At 37.5% G+C, this 24,372-nt stretch overlaps 1 protein-coding gene across 1 annotated transcript in view; it reads right to left on the bottom strand.

The window, feature by feature from the left end:
* CFAP47 (cilia and flagella associated protein 47) overlaps positions 1–24,372 on the bottom strand; it is a 356,696-nt gene that overhangs the window by 89,425 nt on the left and 242,899 nt on the right. Inside the window, exons 52-55 of the mRNA XM_068422067.1 lie at positions 18,330–18,505; positions 15,956–16,063; positions 8,784–8,895; positions 1,397–1,501 (exon numbers count right to left, since the gene is read on the bottom strand). Coding sequence (XP_068278168.1) covers positions 1,397–1,501; positions 8,784–8,895; positions 15,956–16,063; positions 18,330–18,505 — 501 coding nt within the window. The remainder of the gene's footprint in view (positions 1–1,396; positions 1,502–8,783; positions 8,896–15,955; positions 16,064–18,329; positions 18,506–24,372) is intronic.

The raw sequence follows: 24,372 nt of genomic DNA, 5'->3' as shown, positions 1-24,372 counted from the left end.
TTGCTGTTGATGTATTTGTAGAAGCTTTTTTTGTTATCTTTGACCGCAGCAGCCAAATCAAGCTCTAATTGAGCTTTGGCCCTTCTAATCTTCTCCCTACACGACCTGGCCACGTCCCTATAGACCTCCCAAGTTACCCGACCCTTCTTCCAGAGCAAGTAGGCTCTCTTTTTTTCCTTAAGTTCTAGTCTAAGTTCCCTGTTTAACCAGGCCGGTCTTTTTCCCCGACGGCTTGCCTTCCTACAGACTGGGACAGACTGCTCCTGAATATTTAGCAATTCCCTTTTGAAGCATGTCCAGCCTTCCTGGACTCCTTTGCCCTCCAGGACCGATTCTCAAGGGACTCGGTCCACCAGCCTCTTAAACAGGCTAAAGTCAGCCCGCTGGAAATCTAAGGCAGGAGTTCTACTCTTGCCCCTCCTTACTTCCCCCACTATCGAAAACTCTAACATTTCGTGGTCGCTACTCCCAAGACGGCCACCGACCCTCACATCTCCCACTAGTCCTTCTCTGTTCACAAACAACAAGTCAAGCAGGGCCCCTCCTCTAGTGGGCTCATTTACCACTTGCATGAGGAAGTTGTCCTCCACACATTCTAGGAACCTCCTAGAATATAAAAGAGTATTTGCTTTTGCACTATTACTTGAAATACTACCTAAAACTACTGGTTACTGGCACTTAACTGGAGTAATTCACAGGTCAGCAGTCTATTAGGACATCTGAAAATCCAAAAATTAATACAGAGATGAAACTGTACAGAAAGCAAATGCTTCATTAAACCACAGCTCATGTGATGAAATATTATCATTTACATCATATTATCAGTTTTTATTTTTATTTCTTATTGTCATTTTTAATCAGCTAGTAGACCATGTTGACAACTCATGTTTTTTTTTATTTACTTGTTTCTCATTAAAAATCAGGAAAATTCAGAGAAAAAACTGTCAACAATTCTAAGATGCTCAAAGTAAAAAGGAAGAATTCATTTTTTTCTAGTGTGTGACCTTCCAAAATTCAGATCAGATAAAAAAATGAAACAATTTAATTTTGTTTGGGGTTGGGAAAACATCAAGAAATTTAATTTCAGAGGTGACAATGCTAAGAAGTGCCAGTCTTCTGGTGTTAAAAATGGTAGAACTAATTACCAAGAAAGCTAAAATTATTCATTATATATTCTAGCTTCTAGGCCATTACGCCACATTTTAATACTGTAAATAGAATAATTTCTGTGTGAAACTAAGGTTAAAACAAATTCTAACTTTTGAACATCTTGCATATGCATCCAGCCATTAAATTTACACTTGACCTATGGACTGAAACTCTTACTTACATGTCTATTAAAAATATTACCTAATCTGAATTCCAAGTGTTGTGGGCAGCAAACATAGTAACGTACCTGTGAACACTTGAAGATTATTGATGCCTTGTGATTGCCTCTTCCAAGGGCAGACGGACAGAATTGCACAGGTACTTCCGTGGTGGACTGAGGAGCAACAATCAGCTGTACAAATACAAGAAAGAAGAAAAGGAAAGGGGAAAATCAATTTTTTTGAGTCCATTTCTGTTTTGTGCTTTGTATCAAGCGTTGGTGTCTATGTGATTAATGTGTTCCACCAGATGCATTCTCTCCTCTCAGCAAGCATAGGCTGCTAAGGCAGCAAGTGTATTGCAGTAAACAATCCTAGTGGCAGTCACTGCACGTTCATTCCCCAGAAACTACAGAGCTGGTGTTACAGATTGCTCCAAGGACATGGACAGCGGCTCTTACAAATACATTCAAACATGACTTTGGTGTCTGATCGTATTATTGATGACACTAAAAGGTTATCCCACTGACCTCCAAAGACACAAACTGGCTTATTGGGGAAATACATGGTAGGTTTTAATGAACTAGTGCTTTGTCTCTCTTCTGCTTACCTTTATCTAAACTAGCATAGTAAATTGTGTTCCTAGTTTTCTACTTCATCTGAAGTATACTACTTGAGTCTGAATTGCACAGGGAAAAGCAAAGTAGCTGACTACAATGGGGTCATAAATGTTTTCAAGAACTAGATAAGCAGTGAAAGAACAGAATCATGAATAATAAAAATGCCACTGCACTGAGAGAATGATCAGCTAGAATCATTGAATACACAATTATCGTTTCTTCTTTTTTAATTAAAAAATAGTACTAGGCTTTTAATGTAGTACATGTTTAAATGATGTTTGCATGTAAGAAGATAAAAAAGATAATTGATTGGAATTATGGACACTCAAGCTGTATTTTATAAAATTAATATAATTTACAACTAATAAAGGTCAAAACAACACTCTACAACAGCTGGCACTGACAAGCCCTTTTATAAAGGAAATTTCAGCCCTGGAAGAACAGGCCGCTAACAGGCAGTGAACAGGAATTATTAAAACATTCATTTTGTTCGCTACGTTCAATGGTTGCAAGATGCCTGACTATATCAAGAAGCCCTGCAACCTCTTCCGACTCCAGGGGTTTGACTGCCTGTGCTCTGATATGGTGCTTGGTTCAGGGCTGAGGAAGGCCTGAGCTTATGGCACATCAAGGCGGGGACCTCCACCAGTAGCCCTGTTTGGGGCTACTTTACCATTTACTATTACCACACCCAGAGACAGCAAGCAGAGCTGTGATGGGGACAGGGATGGGGGTCCACGGCGGCACTGGGACCACTGGTCATGGCCAAAGAGCTGAGGCCAAACTGGAGGCCCCAGAGGGTGAAGCAGGGACAGAGGTGTCCTGTCCCAGCCCAGCACAGAGGCCCCTAATGAGGCTTACGTTACTTTTCCTTGCTGCCCCATGGTTTTCCCTGCCATCTCAGAGCTGGACCCACACAGGGGTCACAGGCATCCTGGTCCTGCCAGTCATACTCTGGGTGTGTCTATAGGGTACCAGTACAATTATGGACTAGAAAGCTGGTGTTCCTTCAACAATGGATATTCCTACTGATGGCAGCAAGAGCTAGATTGAGCAGAAGAGAGGACAGAGCTCAGATGTGGTCAACTAACACACAAAATTTAAAATGTTATTTTTCTCTTTTGAGGGGCAAATTTTAAAATAATTTATCAGAATATTGCCATAACAGTTTATTGGTTTGAAGATATTAACTGTCTTGTCTATTGGGGGGGTGGTATTGTATTTTTTCAAACTTTACAAATTTAATTTTACAGTTTCCACTGCATGAGAAAAATATTTTTTGAAAGAGTAAGTAGGTGGGTCTCACACATAGAGCATGCGGCTCGCTGCTCTGGGCCTACTCCCACTCGGCTCTTACAGTACCTGCACCTCCCATATGGGGAGCACAGCACGGCTGCATCACCCACACTTCACAATCTCATACATCCCGTAGGTGAGTGATAACTTGAAGACACATTTGCCACTAGCAGTCAACTGCCACCTTCCCACGCTTGCCACCTTTGCAAGGCTTCTGTATTACCCAGAATAACAGACCTGAGGGAGAGTCACCTCCCACAAGCCACCTCCATCTCCATCTGTCCCACTGCCCAGAGTTCAGTTAGCTGTTCATCATCTAAAAGGAGCCTGAACAGCTCATTTCTCAGTGAGTTCCTGAGCATGCTCTGTATCCATAGACTTTTTTTGAGATTTTTTACTTTCATTTGCAGTCTAGTTCCTACCTACTTTGTCCAAACCAGCCAGTCCCATTTATCAAATGAAGACTTACAAACGGAGAAAGAACCTTAATGATTACCGCCTCCCAAATACATTTGAATGAAATGAAAAATCAAGGTAAAGACAGGTTGTCACAGCATAAGAATCCATGATTAAATTAAAACTACAATTTTAAAATGTTAGTAATTTCACTAAGAGATCTATATTATTTGGAGCAATAACTCTCCCATAAAGATGAAAACAGACTGGAATTCCATTTTCAATAAACATTACTTGACATACTATCATTACATAGAAAACGTACTGCCATAATGAATCTAAATAATCAACATGGAGTTATGAAAATCCAGGAGACTGCCTGCTCTGAATGCAGAAAACATTTTTATTTTTTATCTTATAGATCTGTTTTTAAAAATTCATTTTATATTACACAGTATGATGTTCTACTGTATCCAGAAAGTAATTTGTCTTGAAATAAAGAGCTGGGTGAAAAAGGAGAGCTTTCTACTGAAAACCAAAGAATAAATCACTTTAAAAACTAGAATTGAGAAATAACACTAACAACATGCTTAAAGGTCATACTTTGCCACAATCATTCAGTAAAATATGCTGAAGTTAACCCATCCCCTGCCTTTCATTTTGTTTACATAAATGTGTCTTCCAAGATACTCATGTGAAAGGGAACTGGTATCATTGCTCTTCATAAGATCTCAGACGTAACTGCTCAAATACAGAAACTGAGTCTGAAGAAGACGGAGGAACTACGCATGCATTATTCCTGTTCTAAATCCAGCAAAGGAGGGAAAGTTTTCATTAAATCTAAAAGTTTATCCCCTACTCCGTAAAACAATACTCTCAATCATTAACAAACTAATAAAGCTTGCACACAGAGACTTTGAGACTGCACTCCTCTTCCAGCCCTTCTTTATTAAGTTATTTTTCCTCAATAAAAATTGTGTTTCATAGACGATGAGGAGGGAAAACAGCTTCATGAAAAAGGTTTAAGCTAGTTATAAGCCAGGAGAATAGCAAGCTGAAGACTTAAGTGAAAGCATGTTTCTTTTTGGCAATAGAGATGATCCCATTTGTAAGAGTTTTTTGTACATTTAAGTTACCTCATAAACATATGTGTGTATAAATATAATACACATACACATGAAATCTGTCCATGTATTTATATAGAGGGAAAGAAGTAAGTTGGGGAACACAGCATTACAGATGATTGAGAACTTTCATCTGTTAAATGCTGAACATGAATCCTTCTCCACTAAAGAAAGCTGTGTTTAGGAAAGAAACGCAAAACACAATATCCCTGAATTGGGTCTGGCTGAGATGGAGTTAATTTTCTCCATAGCAGTGCCCATAGTGCTGTGCTTTGTATTGGTAGCTAGAAAGGTGTTAACACACCAGTGTTTTGGCGGCTGCTGAGCAGTGCTCACAGAGCAAGGCTGTCTCTCCAACATTCCCCTCCCATCAGCAGGCTGGGAGTGGGCAAGATCTTGGGAGGGGACACAGCCAGGACAGCTGACCCAAACTGACCAAAGGGATATTCCATACCATATGACGTCTGCTCAGCAACAACAGCTAAGAGAAAGAAGAAAGAAGGGGGAGGCATTCGTTATTATGTTTGTCTTCCAGAGCAACCGCTACATGTAGTGAAGCCCCACTTCCCGGGAAGTGGCTGGACATCGCCTGCTGATGGGAAGTAGAGAATAAATCTTTTGTTTTCCTTTGCTTCTGCATGCAGTTTTTCCTTTATTACACTGTATTTATCTTGACCCACAAGTTTTTTTTCATCTTATTTTCTCCCCCTCTGTTCTGCTCAGGAGGGGAGTGATAGAGTGGCTTGGTGAGCACCTGGCATCCAGCCAAGGTTAACCCACCACAGTCCCAATGACTGTTCCTCCAGAAACTCATAATGCCCAACATGCTAATGAAAAAACAAGTTAGGAATTTTGCAGCAAAGTTATGGGAGTTCACTTCTGTTCCAACTTTTAGAGAATTTGGCAGCATTTAAAAATATGTTAAGTTAACCCATACAGTTTAAGGTTGACAAGAAGGGAAACAAAACTTAGGTGTAGCTTGTTAAAAAAAATTAAGAGATATGAAAATCCAAATCACATTAAAGGAAATCCTTGAAAACTTATATCAAATTCTTGAAAGAAAACCAAGATGGTATATTCCATTTAAAGCTGTTTTAGGCTACAATTGCAAAGCTGCTAACAAGATACGTATACTTTTCTCATTTTCATCAGTTTACAAAGAAGTAAATGGAGCTGCTTCTAATTTATATGAAGCTGACAAGAGATGTAAAGCCTTTGAATTTCATTTAGACTTCATTAAGTGCCCACAAGTTCAGGAATACTTGAGTGTAATTCAACTGGACCTCAGGAAAACCTATTACTAATGATGTCAGTACTTGAATCAGATCTATAGAAAATAATGCCTTGCGGTATTTCAGTAATGCCCTCTGTTGCAAACTGAAACTGGAACAAACTTCCACATACCTGGAAGTATGATAGATATGATATTTGAATTTATTTAAAGTCTGAAATATTAGTCAAAATTTTGGTTAACATTTTAGACAATTAATCTCTAGGAAAGATAAAATTTTCTCTGATATCTCTGTTCAGTCTGGTTTATCTTACATAACTCAGTGACTGATGAAATCCATTTGAGATATTTTCTGACTGACAGCCCAATATCTTCAATAGTTCTACATCTTAGATGACATAAAACCAAATATGTATAATTACATGAAATATTAAAATTACTGATTTAGAATATGCAGAATTCTAAACTGACTACTAATTCTCTTCAAACATTACCTATTTATCTTTATTGGACAATCCCATCTTCAATCTATTGTTTTAATAATTTGGTCTTGATTGTTGCATTTCATCTGAGGATGGCTCAAATCAGAATTTTTCTGCTGACAAGAAAGTGTTATTTGTTTTAAAGAAAGCAGAAACTTGAATAATTAAAATGGGAATCTTCTTCCACACATCACAAAGATTTTGAAACAGGCGTTAGTATAAAGTAATACCTGAAACACAGGTTACAGTTTATAAGAACAAGCAGTAAACTTCTGGAAATTGAATGCAGTGCTGTACGGAGGGACTAAACCAAGGATGCAACATATTCAGGCGAAGCTGTAGGTATTAGACATCACCCCCTGCGTTTGTTATCAAAACTGTGAAGGAAATCACATTACCACTCCAAACATGGAAGAAACAAGTTCAAAAAGGGACAGATACATGAAATAATTATTAGGTAGTTTCTTATAGCAAATTCACCAAAGCTATCCTTTAACTGGAAGAACTACTGTAATTCACAAAGAAAACTTCAGGATTCAATGCATAAACTATATATAGGACTGAGTATTCTATTAAGAAGAAAAGAAAGAAGGAAAAGAAAGAAAATTACTGCAGTTAGTGTTGAATGTGTCTTTTCCTAAGCAATGTAATGTAGTTATTGGTGATATGTGAATCTCTGGTGATAAATTAGGAAAGCTGAAAGGAGAAGGCTTTTTTTTTAAGTTATTACCTGGACAAGGTTAACATGCGATCTACAGGAGCCAAAAGTCACTATAATTAAATCTAATCCACTTCAGTGCCAATGACCTAAACGTAACATGTATAATACTCCTGGATGATTAATATAGTTTGCATCCATTATGTTTGTTAGCTCCTATTCAAATACCAGTTAATGAAATGATTAGTAATAGCACTTGTTGAGTTTTAACGTAATGTATGAACATGTATTAGTATGCATTACATAACAGAAAGACTAAGTGAACACTTCACGTTTTATACTTTTAATTTAATGTAATACTATGTATGCAAAATATAGGGCAGTTCAGTAAATAAGTGTGATCTCCTTCAGCTGTTATTTTTACAGCCCCTTTTAAGAACACTTGGCCTTGTACTGCCATATTTGAGTCTGACAGCTGTTTAGTTTCTGAAACCCAAAAAATGCACATTATAGGACTTTATAGCATTCCTCTATTTTCCCCATACAATCCATTTTCCGCCTTCTCAGCTTTCTTTTAGGATCTTATCACAATATTCCTCTCCCTCTGACCCTTATAACAGTTTGCACAAATAAACTAGCTCTGATGTATGTCTTCCCCATATCATCTTCCTCATGTCTAGAAAAGGTGCAGTTGCCATTTCTTTGCTGTCCATAACAGGTTTCTTCATTTTCTTTTTTCACATCAAAGGCTCTATATTCACATCCTAATAAGAGGTTCCCCAAACCCCTTGCACCAGAGTTTCCATGCATCTGTCCTCCCTTTTCTCATCTCCCCATCATAAAAAGGACACATATTTAATAGCATTAATCTTTAATAACATCCAAAGAGTTCTTTATAGGACCTGTACTATTAACTGCTAATCAATGGTCAATAACAAATATTTTTCAGAATCCTGACCATCTAGAACTCTAGCTGATCTCAATGAAAATATGAAAGCTGAGCCCATCTGTACAATTCTCAGTCCTTGAAAGGACAAAAATGTTAGGCAACAAGATGGAAGGTCTTCCATGATGGAGGAAGAAAAAGAAGCCTACAGCACAGTAACAGGATGAAGATTTTCTCAGTAGAAATCAGTCTCAGGGTAAATGTGAGTTTGGAGAGTAAAATGATTCCAGGTATTTGCTTGAAGCTTCCTTGTGGTTGATCTGTCAAATTCTTATTCATAAACCCTGCAAGTTGGTTATAACTGCCATGACAATGAGATATTCCTATATTCTTACATTACCATTTTATCTACTTATCTAAATATTTACCTAGTTACCCTGTTGATTCTTAGAAACTTGTGAAGCTTCTAATACAGATGGTTTGTTTACAACTTCTTCTAGTATCTCCTGAATGTTATTTGCAACCAACACTACAGTCCTTCTCAAAACCATGCCACAAAGCATTCCAGGGAAAAAAACATCTATACTTCAGCTTGCATTGTTTTTCAAGTTTAATTGTTTTTGTCCTTAAGCTATAAAATCTCTAGAATACATATGTACAATGCTTCTAATACTTGAGACTATGTTGTGTATTCTGAACCCACAATACTATACACAATTCAATATGTTTTGAAAAGAAGTCTCTCTTCTATCTTTTTTGTGAAAGCACAGAAATCTTACTTACAGGGTGTTTTGGATCAGTCTCAGTTGAAAAATTGCTAGGATTGCTGTTGACAATTTCTAGCTCCAGAGTCTCATGTGTAGGATTAAAGAGAGGTATGTATAGACGAGCCCATCTGGAAAAAATACATATATGCAATGACTAATAATTACAAAGCTTCTTCCATTGCATTTTATAATTCATCACTTGTTTTCTTTCTTGAAAAATGAGTACTTTTAAAATAAGAATTATGTTTTACTGCATTAGTATTTTTCCTCTAGTATGGACATATATTTAACAGTATTAATTAACATTATTAATAACAATAAAAACCAGGAGCAATAACCATTCTAATATTCAGGTCATTCATAAGGGCAGGATTTGTCTTGCTGTACCACAGTTGCCAGGAAGTTAGTTTAAGTAGTTGGTTAAAAGGACTGTCTAGCTCCCTCAATACTTAACAAGGGAAAAAACATCTTCAGGGAGAATTGGTCCTAATGTAGATCACTAAGATGTGGAATCACTTCTCATTGTCTACAGCAGAAGCCTAGACTTAATGCCTTAAACTTAATGCTTAACTTTTAGATAGTAGAATGTAGAAATGTATCCTAGTGTGTCCAATACCACAGCTTCATATTTATTCCTAGGCCCTAATTTGCAGATTTATGTCTCACTTTTCTTTCCTTACTTTCGGTAGATCTAACTTTGGAATAAAACATTTAGTCAAATAAATAATGCAGAGTGCCAAGGCCAACAAAAAAAAAATTTCGTTCCAAAAAGTAAATTTTAAGTATATCACAGAATCACAGAATCAACCAGGTTGGAAGAGACCTCTGGGATCATCGAGTCCAACCATTGCCCCTGCACCACCCTGTCAACTAGATCATGGCACTAAGTGCCATGTCCAGTCTTTTTTTAAACACATCCAGAGATGGTGACTCCACCACCTCCCTGGGCAGCCCATTCCAATGTCTAATAACCCTTTCTGTAAAGAAATTCTTCCTAATGTCCAACCTGAACCTCCCCTGGCAAAGCTTGAGGCTATGTCCTCTTGTTCTACCGCTAGTTGCCCGGGAGAAGAGGCTGACTCCCACTTCACTACAACCTCCCTTCAGGTAGTTGTAGACTGCAATAAGGTCACCTCGGAGCCTCCTCTTCTTCAAGCTAAACAACCCCAGCTCCCTCAGCCGCTCCTCATAGGTCAGACCCTCCAGAGCCTTCACCAGCTTGGTCGCCCTCCTCTGGACTCGCTCCAACACCTCAACATCTTTCCTGAAGTGCGGGGCCCAGAACTGGACACAGTTTTCAAGGTGCGGCCTCACCAGTGCCGAGTAGAGAGGGACGATCACTTCCCTAGACCGGCTGGCTGCACTATTCCTAATGGAGGCCAGGATGCCATTGGCCTTCTTGGCCACCTGGGCACACTGCTGGTTCATGTTTAGCCGGTTGTCGATCAGCACCCCCAGGTCTCTTTCCGCCGGGCCGCTTTCTAACCACTCTTCCCCCAGCCTGTAGAGCTGCATGGGGTTGTTGTGGCCCAAGTGTAAGACCCGGCACTTCTTCTTGTTGAACCTCATGCTGTTGGTCTTGGCCCATCTATCTAACCTGTCCAAATCCCTCTGTAGGGCCTTCCTACCCTCCAGCAGATCGACACTCCCACCCAGCTTGGTGTCATCTGCAAATTTATTGAGAGTGCATTCGATCCCTACGTCTAGATCATCTATAAAGATATTGAACAGCACCGGCCCCAGAACTGAGCCCTGGGGAACACCGCTAGTGACCGGCCGCCAGCTGGACTTTGCCCCATTCACCACCACTCTCTGGGCTTGGCCATCCAGCCAGTTTTTAACCCATCGAAGATTCCACCCATCCGAGCCCCGGGCAGCCAGTTTGTCTAGGATGATGCTGCGGGAGACAGTGTCGAATGCCTTACTGAAGTCTAGATACACTACATCCACAGCCCTGCCCTCATCTATTAAGCGGGTCACTTTGTCATAGAAGGAGACCAGGTTGGTCAAGCAGGACCTGCCTTTCATGAATCCATGTTGGCTGGCCCCGATGCCCCGATTGGCCTGCATGTGCCGTGTAATGGCACTCAGGATGATCTGTTCCATCACCTTGCCTGGCACCGAGGTGTTATAGAAATTTTCACATAATTAATGTAAAAGTTCTTATGAGTTAGGGAGACAGGGATCAATAGGGGTGAAATAGAATGAAGAACAGAATAATTAATATAAGTCTATCTGAATAAACACAGGTGGGCTTTCACAATCCATGAATATTGTTCTCAAAGCTCCTTGTGTAATCCTGACCTATGACTGAACAAATCATCAATCAAAGCTTAATGAGTAGCTAAGCAGGAGCAGGCCTAGAAGTATTACCTTGTGATGGTTTTAGTAAAGGGGATGTATGGTTAACCTTTTCTTTACCTTAAAAGAAATATAGGACACTTAGAAATAAAAATTAGTATAGATAAGGTTTTAAATATAACTTTAGTTGTTTTTAAGGTTGAATGTTTAGGAGACACTGGCAGTGGGAACCGGACTCTGGTCAACCTGGATCAGGACGGGACGCTGATCACGGCAAGAACATTAAGGACGCCGATCACAGCAAGAAAGAGGACGGGGTGTCGACCGGAGTCGGAGCAGAACCAGAACATAAAGATCAGCTAACCAATGGAAAAGAATGGACTTTTGTGGACTCTTGGCGAAGGAAGAAAGAGGAATTGAAATAGTTAGTGGATTATTAACAGAAGCTTATGAAATGTTTATGATGTAATTGATTATTAGTTTCTATATAAACCGATAGTGAATTTGAGTCAGGTACCATTCACTGCGGTGGTGGTCCAACTCTGAGTTGTTTAATAAAACCAGAAAACCTAGAGACCCGGACTCTGCCAATTTTCTTTAACAGAGGTCAGGCTGACAGGCCTATAGTTCCCTGGATCGTCCTTCCGACCCTTCTTGTAGATGGGCGTTACATTTGCTAATTTCCAGTCAGCTGGAACTTCTCCAGTTAACCAGGACTGCTGGTAGATAATCGAGAGTGGTTTGGCAAGTTCATTTGCCTGTTCCTTCATTACTCTGGGGTGAATCCCATCCGGGCCCATAGCCTTGTGGGTGTCCAACTGGCACAGCAGGTCACTAACTGTCTCCTCCTGGATTATGGGGGGTTCACACAGCCCCCCACACCTGACTTCAGGCTCTGGGGGCCGAGTCTCCTGAGGACAACCGGTCTTGACATTCAAGACTGAGGCAAAGAAGGCATTGAGCACCTCTGCCTTTTCCTCATCCCCTGACACTACACTACCCTCCTCATTCAGCAAGTGGTGGAGGCTCTCCTTGACCCTTCTTTTGCTGTTGATGTATTTGTAGAAGCTTTTTTTGTTATCTTTGACCGCAGCAGCCAAATCAAGCTCTAATTGAGCTTTGGCCCTTCTAATCTTCTCCCTACATGACCTGGCAATGTCCCTATAGACCTCCCAAGTTACCTGACCCTTCTTCCAGAGCAAATGTCTTATTATTCAGTAGTCTATCCATGGACTCATAGTCTGCCTCAGGAAAAGCACTGGACAGAAGTTGGTAATCAGATAAATCATATTTGTAACTCCTTTTTGTCTAAGCAATGGTTTACAGAAAAAGCTTGTAATTAACTGATGCTGCCAACACCTTTTGATTTAGTACCACTAGGCAATCATTCTTCTTGATCATCTTATAACCTTGAGATCTCAAAACAAACTTAGTGTTCCACACTAGTCATTTCAATGGAGATTCTGTCTGCCTCCCTTGTCTTTCTTCGTCTGCATGGACTCAAAATCTGTTTCATTTTGTACAATTGTTGCAATGTTCATTATAGCATAATGGTAATCATTATGTTACGCATGTAGATTATATAGTTTAATGAGTATTGTGGCTGTCCCAGAAGAAAGATGTTATGCATTAAATCAGCTGGCACTCTATTTCACAGACTGTCCTTTATTTTCTAATTAAAGAATAAACAAACACAAGATATGTTCAATAGGAAGCACAATTTTCAAAAGAGTTCTCAAGATTCCCAAAAATTCCTCTATTCTGATCAAAATAATGTATTATTTGCCTTTAACAAAGATATATGACCATAAATCACATTCTTGTTATAGCAGCAAGGGACACAGAAAAGAAATTCAAGGTGAACCAGTGAAAACAGTAAATAAGAAAAGTTTGAAAAATGAGATATATATATATTGGTTTTGCTATAATTTATCTACTTAATGGATATTCCCTCTAGTCAAAGCTGTGGCAGGTCAACTGCCAGACTGCTCCACATATTTATCCTCTGGAAAAAATTAGTCAGTTAATCATAGCTAAATCAGAAAGGAAAAAGCAAATATAAAAAGTAACATTCAGAAGAGAAGGTGTTTCAGTCAAGCTTTACAACTGTAACTTCAGGCCCTAAAACTTGTATGCAGGTAGGCTCCTTCCAACATATGCAGTGATATAAATCCCCAGCAGCTGAGTGGCAAGCTTGTTTTTGACTAACACTGTCAAAGCATTGTATCACTGAGGTCTCAACAGCAGCGAGTAGAGAAATACCAGGAAACTTTCACACAAGAACTTCAGATTCACTTGATAATTCCCATTTTTCATATTTACCATCTCTAGCCTTTACTTTTTTGTCTGGTCTCTTTCAGACATAATACTTGGTAAAAGGGAAAACTATGTTGGAATACCTGAAATTTCAGTAAGCAACTATTCAACTGTAAGAGGTTCTTCAAGTGATCAAAATCCATTAAGAACCTTTGCCACCCCACACAGATTGACTACTGTGAAAAAAATGTTGCATATGACAGTAAATTCAAGAGCACTGTGAACATCATTCAACCGACTCATCTTCAATGACTCCACTGTGGAGCCCATAACAGGATGGATAAATGAAGATGGAGAATATCAAGAAGGTTGCCTTGCTTAGAGGCATATGCTAAAGGATGTGTTAAATTTACCTCGACAGAAATGAAAAGCAGATCTGACCAAGATAAACACAGAATGTTAGGGTATCTGAAGAAGGATTAAAAGATGAACTGTTAGAATTTGTTCTTTTCTCTTTCAAGAATTGGATAGAAATTTATTCTAAGTGTATCAACGGGTTCTTGGCTCCTAATCCAGTTCCAAGTGATGCTTCAAGGACACACATTCTTAAACTTTTCAGATTGATAGCAAAAAGAACGCAGTGAGCACATAATGAAAAACATTATCCTTAGAAGGATATCAAGGATATCACATATGATAATGCTTCTTCTGAATTCAAGGAAAAGGTGGTAGAATGGAAGTTAGTCTCTTAAAGAACGACAAAGCTTCACCAACCAGAAATGCTTTAAACATTTTATGACATTTACAGTCCACGTCTCTGGAACAGAGCAAGGAAGCACACCCATTCAAAACAAAACAAACTGATACCTTTCTTAAACAGACAACACATAAATGTCTACCTGCATTGCCTTTACATATTCAGCATACATTAATGCAGCCACTTTACTCAGACTACCTCATCTTTTCAGCAGGTATAGAAATTCTCAGTAATTTAACTGTAACCTCAATGCCATCATTGATTGCCACTGTCCAAAACTTTGCACTTCAAGAAGATGATATTATGCTGATGATACAATAGAAATAAATTTCTAGGAAAAAAAAATGTTGAAGGAAATAACTGTACAAAAAGCAGGAGACTTTATGAAACCAAGAATATGGCAGATAATGCAAACAGAAAAGGAAGAAGTTTGTCAGTTTTGTTATACTGTTTTATAATATATATATAAAAAGATATACTAAAGAGACTACTGTTAGTTTTCTGTTATACATTATTGTTGTTGCTGCTGTTGCTAGTAATTAAACTAAATAGTACTTCATTGTTCTTTCACCACTATCTGCCCACGGCAGATGTAGATGAGTTCATTTACATATGCATAGGAATTACAACATGCATCTACTTGTAAAATGAAAAGAAATCTCATTTGAAAAAATAAAACATGGAATTCAATGAATTTGATGTTATAGTTTTGACAGGCAAGTGTTGTAATTAATGGAGCTAATCCTTTTCAACATGCATTCTCTTTGCAGTAGGAAAGGATGACTTGCCATTCTCAGCCAGAGCACTTGTGCAGGTAGTTCACAGGTAGTGCATGCTAGAGAAAATTACAAACACCAGAGGGTCTGAATGAAAGGTTTTAAGTTATTTCTAACTCCTGACAGTGTCAGCCTATGTAGTAGAGAAAAATTACGTTTTTTACTCCAGTCAGCCCAGAACTTCAAAGTAAAAACGAGGAAATGAGCAGCCCTACAGATTTTCTTAGAAAAACTTAGTAACAAAGGCTTTGCCAGTTAACTCTGGTCTGTGCATCATATATGAACAGCAGAATATATTTGCTCACTAAAATTTAATCAGGTAAAATTTCATTGTTGTACTCTCTAACATTTTTTTCTCAGTCTGTAATGTATATTAATTATAGATTTAGTCAAAGATAAGTGGAATTTAGCATTCAGAAGAGCAGTGTGTCCACAGAACCTACTACTAACCAGAGATAATAGGTAGAAGAGTACTACTGAAATTCTGGGATTCTTGAAAGTCTTATCCTAAATATTTTGATTTCTCTCTTGCAAGTCAGAACTGAAAATTATGCTATTGAAATGCAAGATTAAATTTTATTGAAGGATGATGAGAATTGGGTTCATATCTCTGTCTGCTCTAAGTAGCTCATTTTCTTAACACTTGCAGTGTTCCAACCATGTCTAACCCCAGGATCTGCAGGATAGAAGTTGTATTACTTTGCAATTTCTTGAGGTTAAAAGAAATTGACAACTGGTATACAAGCATTTGTAAAGCAGGACTGTCAGATATATTCCTAGTTCAGAAAGAGAAAAGAAACAGAAAATAAAACAAACCCACAGAACTCTCTATTATGGATCTTTATGATTACATTCTGCAGTATTTTCAGAGTGATTTCTATATAAAAACTTCAGAGGAAATCTACATATAGGCTACAATTCCATTTCAATTGTTTTTCTGCTAGGAGAATTTTACTTTACACATATATCTATGAAAATTATCTGCAAACTAATATAGTACATATACAGCACTATTCTGGCTTTTTAATGCAAACTCTTCATATATTTTCCATACTTCAAACCAGCGACCAAGTTCAGCGCTGTGAACTACATACTTACTTTCCAAGCTCACATTTTATTTCAGGTAGACTAGTCGGCAATGGTTTCTCTACAATCAACTTCAGTGCATACCAAAACTCTCCAACCATATCTGACAGGAATATGACACTAAAAACAGATACATAAGCTTAATATGACACAGATTTTTTGTAGAAAATTAAAAATGCACAGATTAAAATTCAGGAAAAACCTAATGAGTTCAACACAGTGACTTCTTTAATGAGCTTCCAGTTTTCCCATAATACTTCTTGTTGGTATTTGAATTCAGGTACTAAAACTAATAATATTTACAATTCCTGATGCAACAAAATCTCTTCTTCATCTTTCTTAACTTTTTAGAATAAAATTTTTTTTGTTGGTTTTTTTTTAGTTTTTTTTTTTTTTTTTTTCAAAAAATACAACTTAAAAGCATTTCAACCGCTAACTTACAAGAGCAAGCTTTAATTTCATTTCAATGTCACAATATTTCCTTTCTAGACATTCTGAACTCAAAGGACAAAGGAATAGAAATAGTATTCACTGATTTTCAAAAGGAAAATCTTTTCAAATGTAGTGATGAAAACTGAGGAATAGATATAGATACATTTATATGAGCGTGACAAAGAGATATGCTTCAAAGGAATATTCTATATATTGTTTTGATATACAATCAAATGTCATCGTGACTGAAAACTGCTTGCTTCTAGGTGAGATATGTACAGCTGTATATTTCTGTGACAGATGTTCTAACACATTCCTATTGCAGATTTCTTTTTCTATTTCTTGCTTTTTTGAGTAGCAGAGACATAATAACATTAAACCAATGCACTGTAAGCATATAACAACTTACATGAAATGCACTGTGCAAACCCATGACCCACTAAGGACTAGTTCTTGTCCTAAATGATAGACAGCTATGTCTGTTCCATGACTTTATGGTTCCAGACTATCCCCTGCCAACAGAGCCTTTAAAGTAAGCATAAAACAGCTTAGGAAAGAATCACCCGTTTGAAAAGGTACACCTGCCACAAACACTTTTATAACACTTCTTCCCAGCTGCTATCATAGCAAAGGAAACAAAGCATGGCTTCAGAAAGAAAGATAATAGTGTGGATGTAATGTGGAAGTACCCCTGTCCAGCTGTAATTGCAGTCCTTGGAAGCTATTGCAATTTAAAGCAGCTATTAGACAGCTTTCTAGCACAGTACTGCATAATTGTATTGAGTATGTACAGGCGTGCTTTATGTCATCCTTGCATATAGTCCCAGACTACCAATTAGCTGAGCCCAAACTTTTGCCAGTTAAAACAAATGTTTATTTTATTATTTGGAAATTCTGCGTTTGAAAAATATCAGAAATATTATCCAGTATGAAAAAATGAGGTCTATTCTCATTCACAGCTTCAGAATGCATAATTTCTACAAATTCCCACAGAAAAAAAATATTTACTAGAGTGGTAACAGTACTCATTTCTATAAAACGGTATTGCTCAAAAGTGGTATTGCACAATGATACCTGCCATTATTCTGGTCTTTGGAAAAATCAATACAAGCAAATTGAACAAAACGTTGAAATACATGGATTTTGGCTTTGTAAATATTTGGTCTCTGAACACAGGTCATCTGTCTCATAAACCACCATCCCACCCTCGTCCCCATCCCTGTATTTTTGCCAGTGAATCGATATCATTGAAAAACAGGGAACTGTTTTTCAACCAGCCCTTCAATTAAACAATTCTTTGCTAATCAAATTCCAGGAAAATAAGCTTTGCAATTCTCCACTCTCCAGTTACGTGCTGAACCGGTTTAGCTAAGACCAAGACGTCATCTGTCTTTGTATTGCTAATTATCATACCTGCATGATTTCGTTGGGTTTTCCAATGTAATGAAAAATTTTTAATTTTCATATTCATTTAGTAGATCATTGTTAATTAATGGAAGATTCTGAAGCTAAACGGATTTATATGAAGACTGTTAAAGGATTCTTCACCTGGTTTTAGTTATGTTGTTATAGTTTCGTTCCTTCTCAGAGGAAAACTGAAATCATATTATTCTCTTTACAGAACCTACAAATTTACAAAACTAACAATTCATATGAAGTTTTCAGAGAGGAATTCTAATATTAAGTAGATTTCTAAAACATTGTTCACTTAATTCTAGTGAACTAGAATAACTAGGGGTTATTCTACTGCCTGTCGTCAGGTTTTTCCCCTCAGAGGAAACCTGCTGTTTGGGATACAATATATTTAAAGTTGGCAATTTTTTAATTTCATTTATTACCTTCTGTGAGTTTTTTTTAGGGTGATATCTACATCAAGTGACCAAGGTTTCAATGAAAGTTGTTAACTTATTAGTACAAGAGCCACAACCACAAGTATCAAAACTTTGCAACTTACCTTTCATCTGAAGTGCCAACAACAGCTGGAGAAAACTTTAGTTGATACAAAAATGTTTGTTTGGGCCTAAGAGTGAAAGCCTTTTCTCCACAAAGTGACTGATTCTCCAGCACCACACTCAGCTGAATAATTTTATCTGCAGGATTAGTGATGGGAATATGAATTTCAGTAGTATCCTAGAAAAAGAACACAAATTGAATTATGAGCCATTACATATAACAGATCTTTCTCAAACAAGTGTTAACATGCTTACTCATGATTTATACTTATGCAAACACAGTCTGCACCTTTGTTTCATGTGTGAACTAACCCAAAAAAGAGAAGTTGCAGCAAGAGACGTTTCAGCCAATCTTCAAATTGTAAACTCTTTAATTCCATAAATAAGGAAAAGTTCAAGTCTTCCTGCCAAGTCTGCATTCTAACAAGCTACTTCACCTTCCAAGATATGGCTGAGGCTTGCCAAAATGCACCTTACAGGCAGATCTACTGTAATCCCCACCAGGTAAACCCTCCAAGCCATCCCCCACCAGCCAAGAACAGACAGTTGAAAATGTCCACTTTGCAAGCTGGGAAATGATTCAGTCTGAATTCTGCAGGCTCTATTCCTCTAAAATTTTAAGGTTCATCATAATACTTAACATTAAAACACCACCACCACAATAAACTCCCTCTCTCATTCCTTTTTGCCATTTCCTTTACTAGCGGTCTCCATATCCTTCTGTTTAAAGTCTATGAACACTTCAGGCAGGGACCATCTTTTCTTGACCATCTGGAAAACATGGCTACTATTAAACGTGCATATGAAGTTCCAGTTACTATAATAAAAGGGAGTCAAACTATGGCCTGATTAGATAAATATGCATACTTTACACGTGGAACACCTTTACGATGAGCAGGAATTGGGCAGAGACAGCTTACTCTGCACAGTTGCTACAGTGAATTGTTGAGCAGCCCTTGAAACACCTCTATATTTCAGCAGTGTTCCAGTGACCCCCTTCTTCGTTGTAAGGCTAAAAATAGTGTAAATCCGTCCTATGTACCCTGCGTAAATATCAATACATTTTATGAAACTAAACACTTTAGACAGGAAGGAATATATTAATGAAGGAAGTCCACCATCACAATTCAGGATGCATACCTGCAGATTAAAATACATATGTTCTATTCATATATGTTCGTCTATAAAAAATATGCAAAATCCAAAACCAAATACATTTATTTTCTTCTCTGTATCTATATTTATCTCTATCCCTATTTTGGTCTCTTTCTTTTGCTCTAACCAAGCAGTTTATTTCAAAATGTAGGGGTTTATTTTTAAAATATGGTGATTTGGTTCTCACAACAAAATTTTGCCATATACTTTTGTAAAAAGTAAATAATTCAAATTGCAATATGAAAGAAGAAAAAGATACAATATCTATTAAAATTAATAATACACTAAAAACTGAACATGAAATACTTTACAACCCTACACACAGTTGCCTCATTCTGCTTTGAGCCTGCCTATGATTTGGTAAATTTCTATATATAGAAAATAACTACTGGAACACACATAAAACGTATTTAATGTTCTACAGATGGCAAGATTACACCAACATTTTAAATCATTCGAATGCCTTGCATCAGTAAGATGGGATTTAAATTTGCCATAAAATATTTTAAAACTCAGATTAATAGCTTTTAATGGTGTAAGCAAATTTCTAAATCTATCTACCTTTTTATTGCTAAAGGCTTCATAACAATTTTATAGTAAAACATCTACATGCTGATTGAAGAAATACTTTTACAGTAAAAAGGAAATATTGGACTGCTTATTTAGGAAAAAAGCAGCAACTATCAAAGAAACCTTTGTAACCTTGAACACAAAGAAGATTTTACATTGCAAACATTAGCTTCACGTAAAACAGTGTTCTCTTGCCAGTAACAAAATGAATGCCTAGGATTATGTGATACGGGAAAACAAGCCAAGAGTTAAAAACATCTTGGGATGAGAAGGCAGGGACACATAACAGGCCCGAAGTTCTGCTAACAAGAGAAAATGCATAGATAAGAGGAACTGCTGGTACACAAACGGGTTAGAACTGGTCTTGCGGTTTAGAAGCTCAGCCAACTCAGCTTTCTAGGACAAAGATGGAGAGTACACAGTGAAGAAGACTACAAGCCTTCATCCTGAAGACCCCCATAGATGACCACCAGATAACAGTGCGCAAGCGCCAGAAGGAGGAGACTTATGATAATGAGCTCCTGGAAATAATTACCATAGTCACACCTATTCCCAGAACTAATAGTAATAACCCAGCCCATATTAATGAATATGCATATTTTGCATAATAAATGGATGCTTACTTTGTGGTCCGGTGTGCAAGTTTGGAGGGGAGATCCCCCTTGCACCCAGCGCTTTAATAAACATACCTGCTTTATAACCCTTTAATGAGTTATAGAGTTTGATTCCGCGTTTCATATGTGTTTCCCTGGAATTTCCCGGGAAATTTCCCTTGAATTGCTGTGAACATTTCAAAGATCTGCTACTCCATGGTTGGTAATAACAGCACATGTATATTAATCAACAGAATGTATACATATTGTACCTTTCTAGGCCTTAACGGATCATTAGGGAGGGATAGTACTAGGATAAATAGCAAAACACCCGTGCAATTGCTAAGAGTGTTATTTTTCATGAAACTACCATTTTATCAGAAAGAATGCAAAGGACTAACATCATAGGCAAGTTCCAAATACATTTATAGTCATTAATTTAGATCCACATTTCAGTGTTGTGTTTTTTACAAATATTTTGAAAGAGGAAAAATGTAAAAGTTGAAAAAAGAAGAGAATTAATCTCATTCCTCAAACTGCTTCTTGTATCAAGACTGCCTATACCCAAGAGGGAGCCACTCTGGTGCAGTATGTCATGTTTTTATTCCTTTAGAACTTGCTGTGACCCACTTCTCATCCAGTGCAGGTCATTTAAAACAGTCTAACATAAGATAAAATAAAATAACCCAAAATTTAAATATGAGATAACATTATTCTCTATGGAACTTGAAAAAACAATTGATGGCTTACACTTTATTCTACACAAATAGCCTGAGCCTATGTATAGGTGTAATACTCTGTTATCAAGATTTTGCTTCAAAAGTTGCTCACCATCATCAATTTATCTTTTGTGATATCATATCTGTTTGCTGAAATATTTTCCTTACATATTTTACACTAAAGATTTTCTCATCATCCCATTCTCTACATTCTTCTTTTAGCAACTGGACCTAAAAGATTTAAGTCTATAATATGTAATTTTACATTTTATTAATGTATACACTGCACTGAACTATCAACTAATCCTCCTCTAACTTTGACAAGGCAGCTTACAGGAAGATGGACACATTCTAAAATTACCATGCATAACACCTCTCTGTATTCAAACTTCAGTAATAATCCTGTTCTAACCATCATCAGGTGTCAATAAAAGCACTATCTTGCCAAAGTTTCTAGGAGACTAACTACACTTCTTAATGCTTTAGCACAATAGTTTTCAGTTAAAATCCGGTTTCATTAAGGAGATGACATTCACTCCACATTTGTTTGCAGCTTTTCTAGTCCATGGACCTTGAGGAGAAAGCATTTGTACTTGCTCCTGAGTTTGCCAGGCTATTGCTATAGAAGCAAATTTTCAAGTCATTTAAGTGGTAAGAAAGATATTCTGGTAGGCCTGGTGAGAAAATGCAGCAGATATTCTTCCCTTTGTAGGACCTTGTCCAAATAATTATTCTTCTAGACTGACAAGTAACAAGTGTCTTCTTTCTGTGTGCAGCACCTGATGACAAGCAAAAAAAGACTGAACTTGCAATGGCAGCAATATTCTTGAAAAAATAGATCTTGGCCTTCTATCTTCCATAGGCTCAGAATGATCAGAGCTTTCAGTGTCACCATCGGTGTGCCTATATGTCAGTAGTAGGAGTTAAGCTAGAGTCTCCTGTTATATCCTCATTAGCCATTTCTGTTTCTTGGAACAAAAGAGGCTCAAGTGAATTGATCAGCAGAGTTGATGACAGAGTTTCAGGGCCATGCTGAACATAGTTCATCCCAGTTTGGTCAAATTAGTTTTAGAAATCAGAGCTGTCTCTTGAACTGCTTGATGCAATGTGCCTCCAACACGCATCTCACCTCACCTCACCACTTTTCTCCACAAACACTTCTAATTCAGACCCACATGTTCACACTCAGGTGGGCCTTTCTCGCATTGACCATTCAGACGCATGGAAGTCCTAACCTCCTATGTCTTGAGGGCGTGAGTCCTTACAGCTTCCTAGCCACTCGTAAGTTAACAGAGCAGATCTTTGTGAAGTGAACCACCTCCCTCACTGTACAAGCCCTTTCTCCCCCCTCCCCCAATGATGTAAACTAATTGCCAAGATAACCGTCTCCTTTCCATGTAGGGTTATGACAACAGAGAATCACAGCATTGCTATTATCTTGATGCTGTATTTTCCCATTTTACCTGGCATATTTTGCCTTAGAAAATATCAGCTTGCAACAAGGCACCAACTGTTCATTAACAATTAAGTCTTTATGAGAACAGCAAATTGAACTACTTGAAAACTAGGAGTAAAAACCGTAAGCAAATTATATATTTGTAAAACTTTCTAGTAAGGAATCCATTTTTATCACTATTACAGTACAAGAAACTAACTAGAAGAAGGAAATGTGCACAGGACATTTAATATCAGAGGCTAACAGTGCCATGAGTTTCAGGTGTAAATTTACATATAAATTTACATACAAAAATTGCACTGAACTGAACTTCTTTTAGCAGAAATGCGCATTAGCGCCTAAGTAATAATGCCCTAAAACAGAATACAGAGACGATTAGTTCATAAATTATTACAATAATTCTAAGCTCATCGACTGAAAAATACTACACTGCTAACCTCTCAATAAGGACTAGACATTATACCAAGCAAACAAAACGGGAAAACAATGTTCTGCAGCAGACGATTGCTAAAAGCATCTTTTTGAAATTGAAGGAAAGGAGGGGACTTCAAAAGCATTATATTCTGTGACTGAAGCTATCTATGATGCCCTCAGCTCCACCAAAAGAAATCAGGCAAATTGAGAAACCCACACCAAAGTGATATTACAATAATTTGTAACACATATAGGAAAAGCTAATGAACTAAATAATATGCATATATTTGGACTTCCATGCACACCAATTTTGTCCATCCGTATAATGTTTCTGGTTTGGCATAGATATATAGAAGAAGTTGTAGCAAAGACGAGTTGAATTACAAGAGAAATGCTATAGTAAGATAATTATAAAAAACATACCTGATAAGCGGATACAGACTGACTCAATGTCAAATTAATAACCCAGTTTCCCACAACTGAGGAAGTAATAACTGTGCTTATATCTTAATATTGCTTTGCATTTGAAATCAAGGCCATGTAGACTGAAGCTCAATAATTCTCCATCCTCCCGAGACCACAGGCAGATTTCGTTTTCAGATCCAGCAGTGTGAGATGAAGAAATTATCTCTGTACTGAAGGCTGGTGCATTCAGTGATCAGCTCACCTAAGTCACCAGGTACAGTAACCTGGCTTATCAAAGCTGAATCATGTTAGAGAGCATTACTAAAAAAATGGAACAGTAGGTTAATCTTTGCCGTTACCACAGCCAATCTGGAAGGAGATATCTGCCAGTGCATTAATATAACAAAGGACCAAATTAATCTTCAGAGGATTTTACAGGAAAATCATTTACATCTACTTTGTCAACAACATTTTTGGAAAGCATGACTCAGCAACTGACAGGTTTCGATACAGCTCCTATTCATCATTCTTATAGGTCACTTTGCTGTGCAGATACGTGTAATTTATGAGGTGCCAATGATGGAAAACATAGTCTGAATTGCATCAATAGATGTACTTACAGTCCTTGTTCAATAGGACTATTTCGTATGACTGACACGTCAGTAAATCCAGGCTGTATCTCTCAAAAAGAGACATTTCTCTTTTCTTCAGAATGTTCTATCTTCTTCACAGA

Source organism: Nyctibius grandis, chromosome 2, assembly GCF_013368605.1.
Source record: "Nyctibius grandis isolate bNycGra1 chromosome 2, bNycGra1.pri, whole genome shotgun sequence".
Classification (NCBI taxonomy): domain Eukaryota; kingdom Metazoa; phylum Chordata; class Aves; order Nyctibiiformes; family Nyctibiidae; genus Nyctibius; species Nyctibius grandis.
Note: the sequence above shows the minus strand (reverse complement) of the source record. Positions and strands in the feature narration are given on the sequence as shown.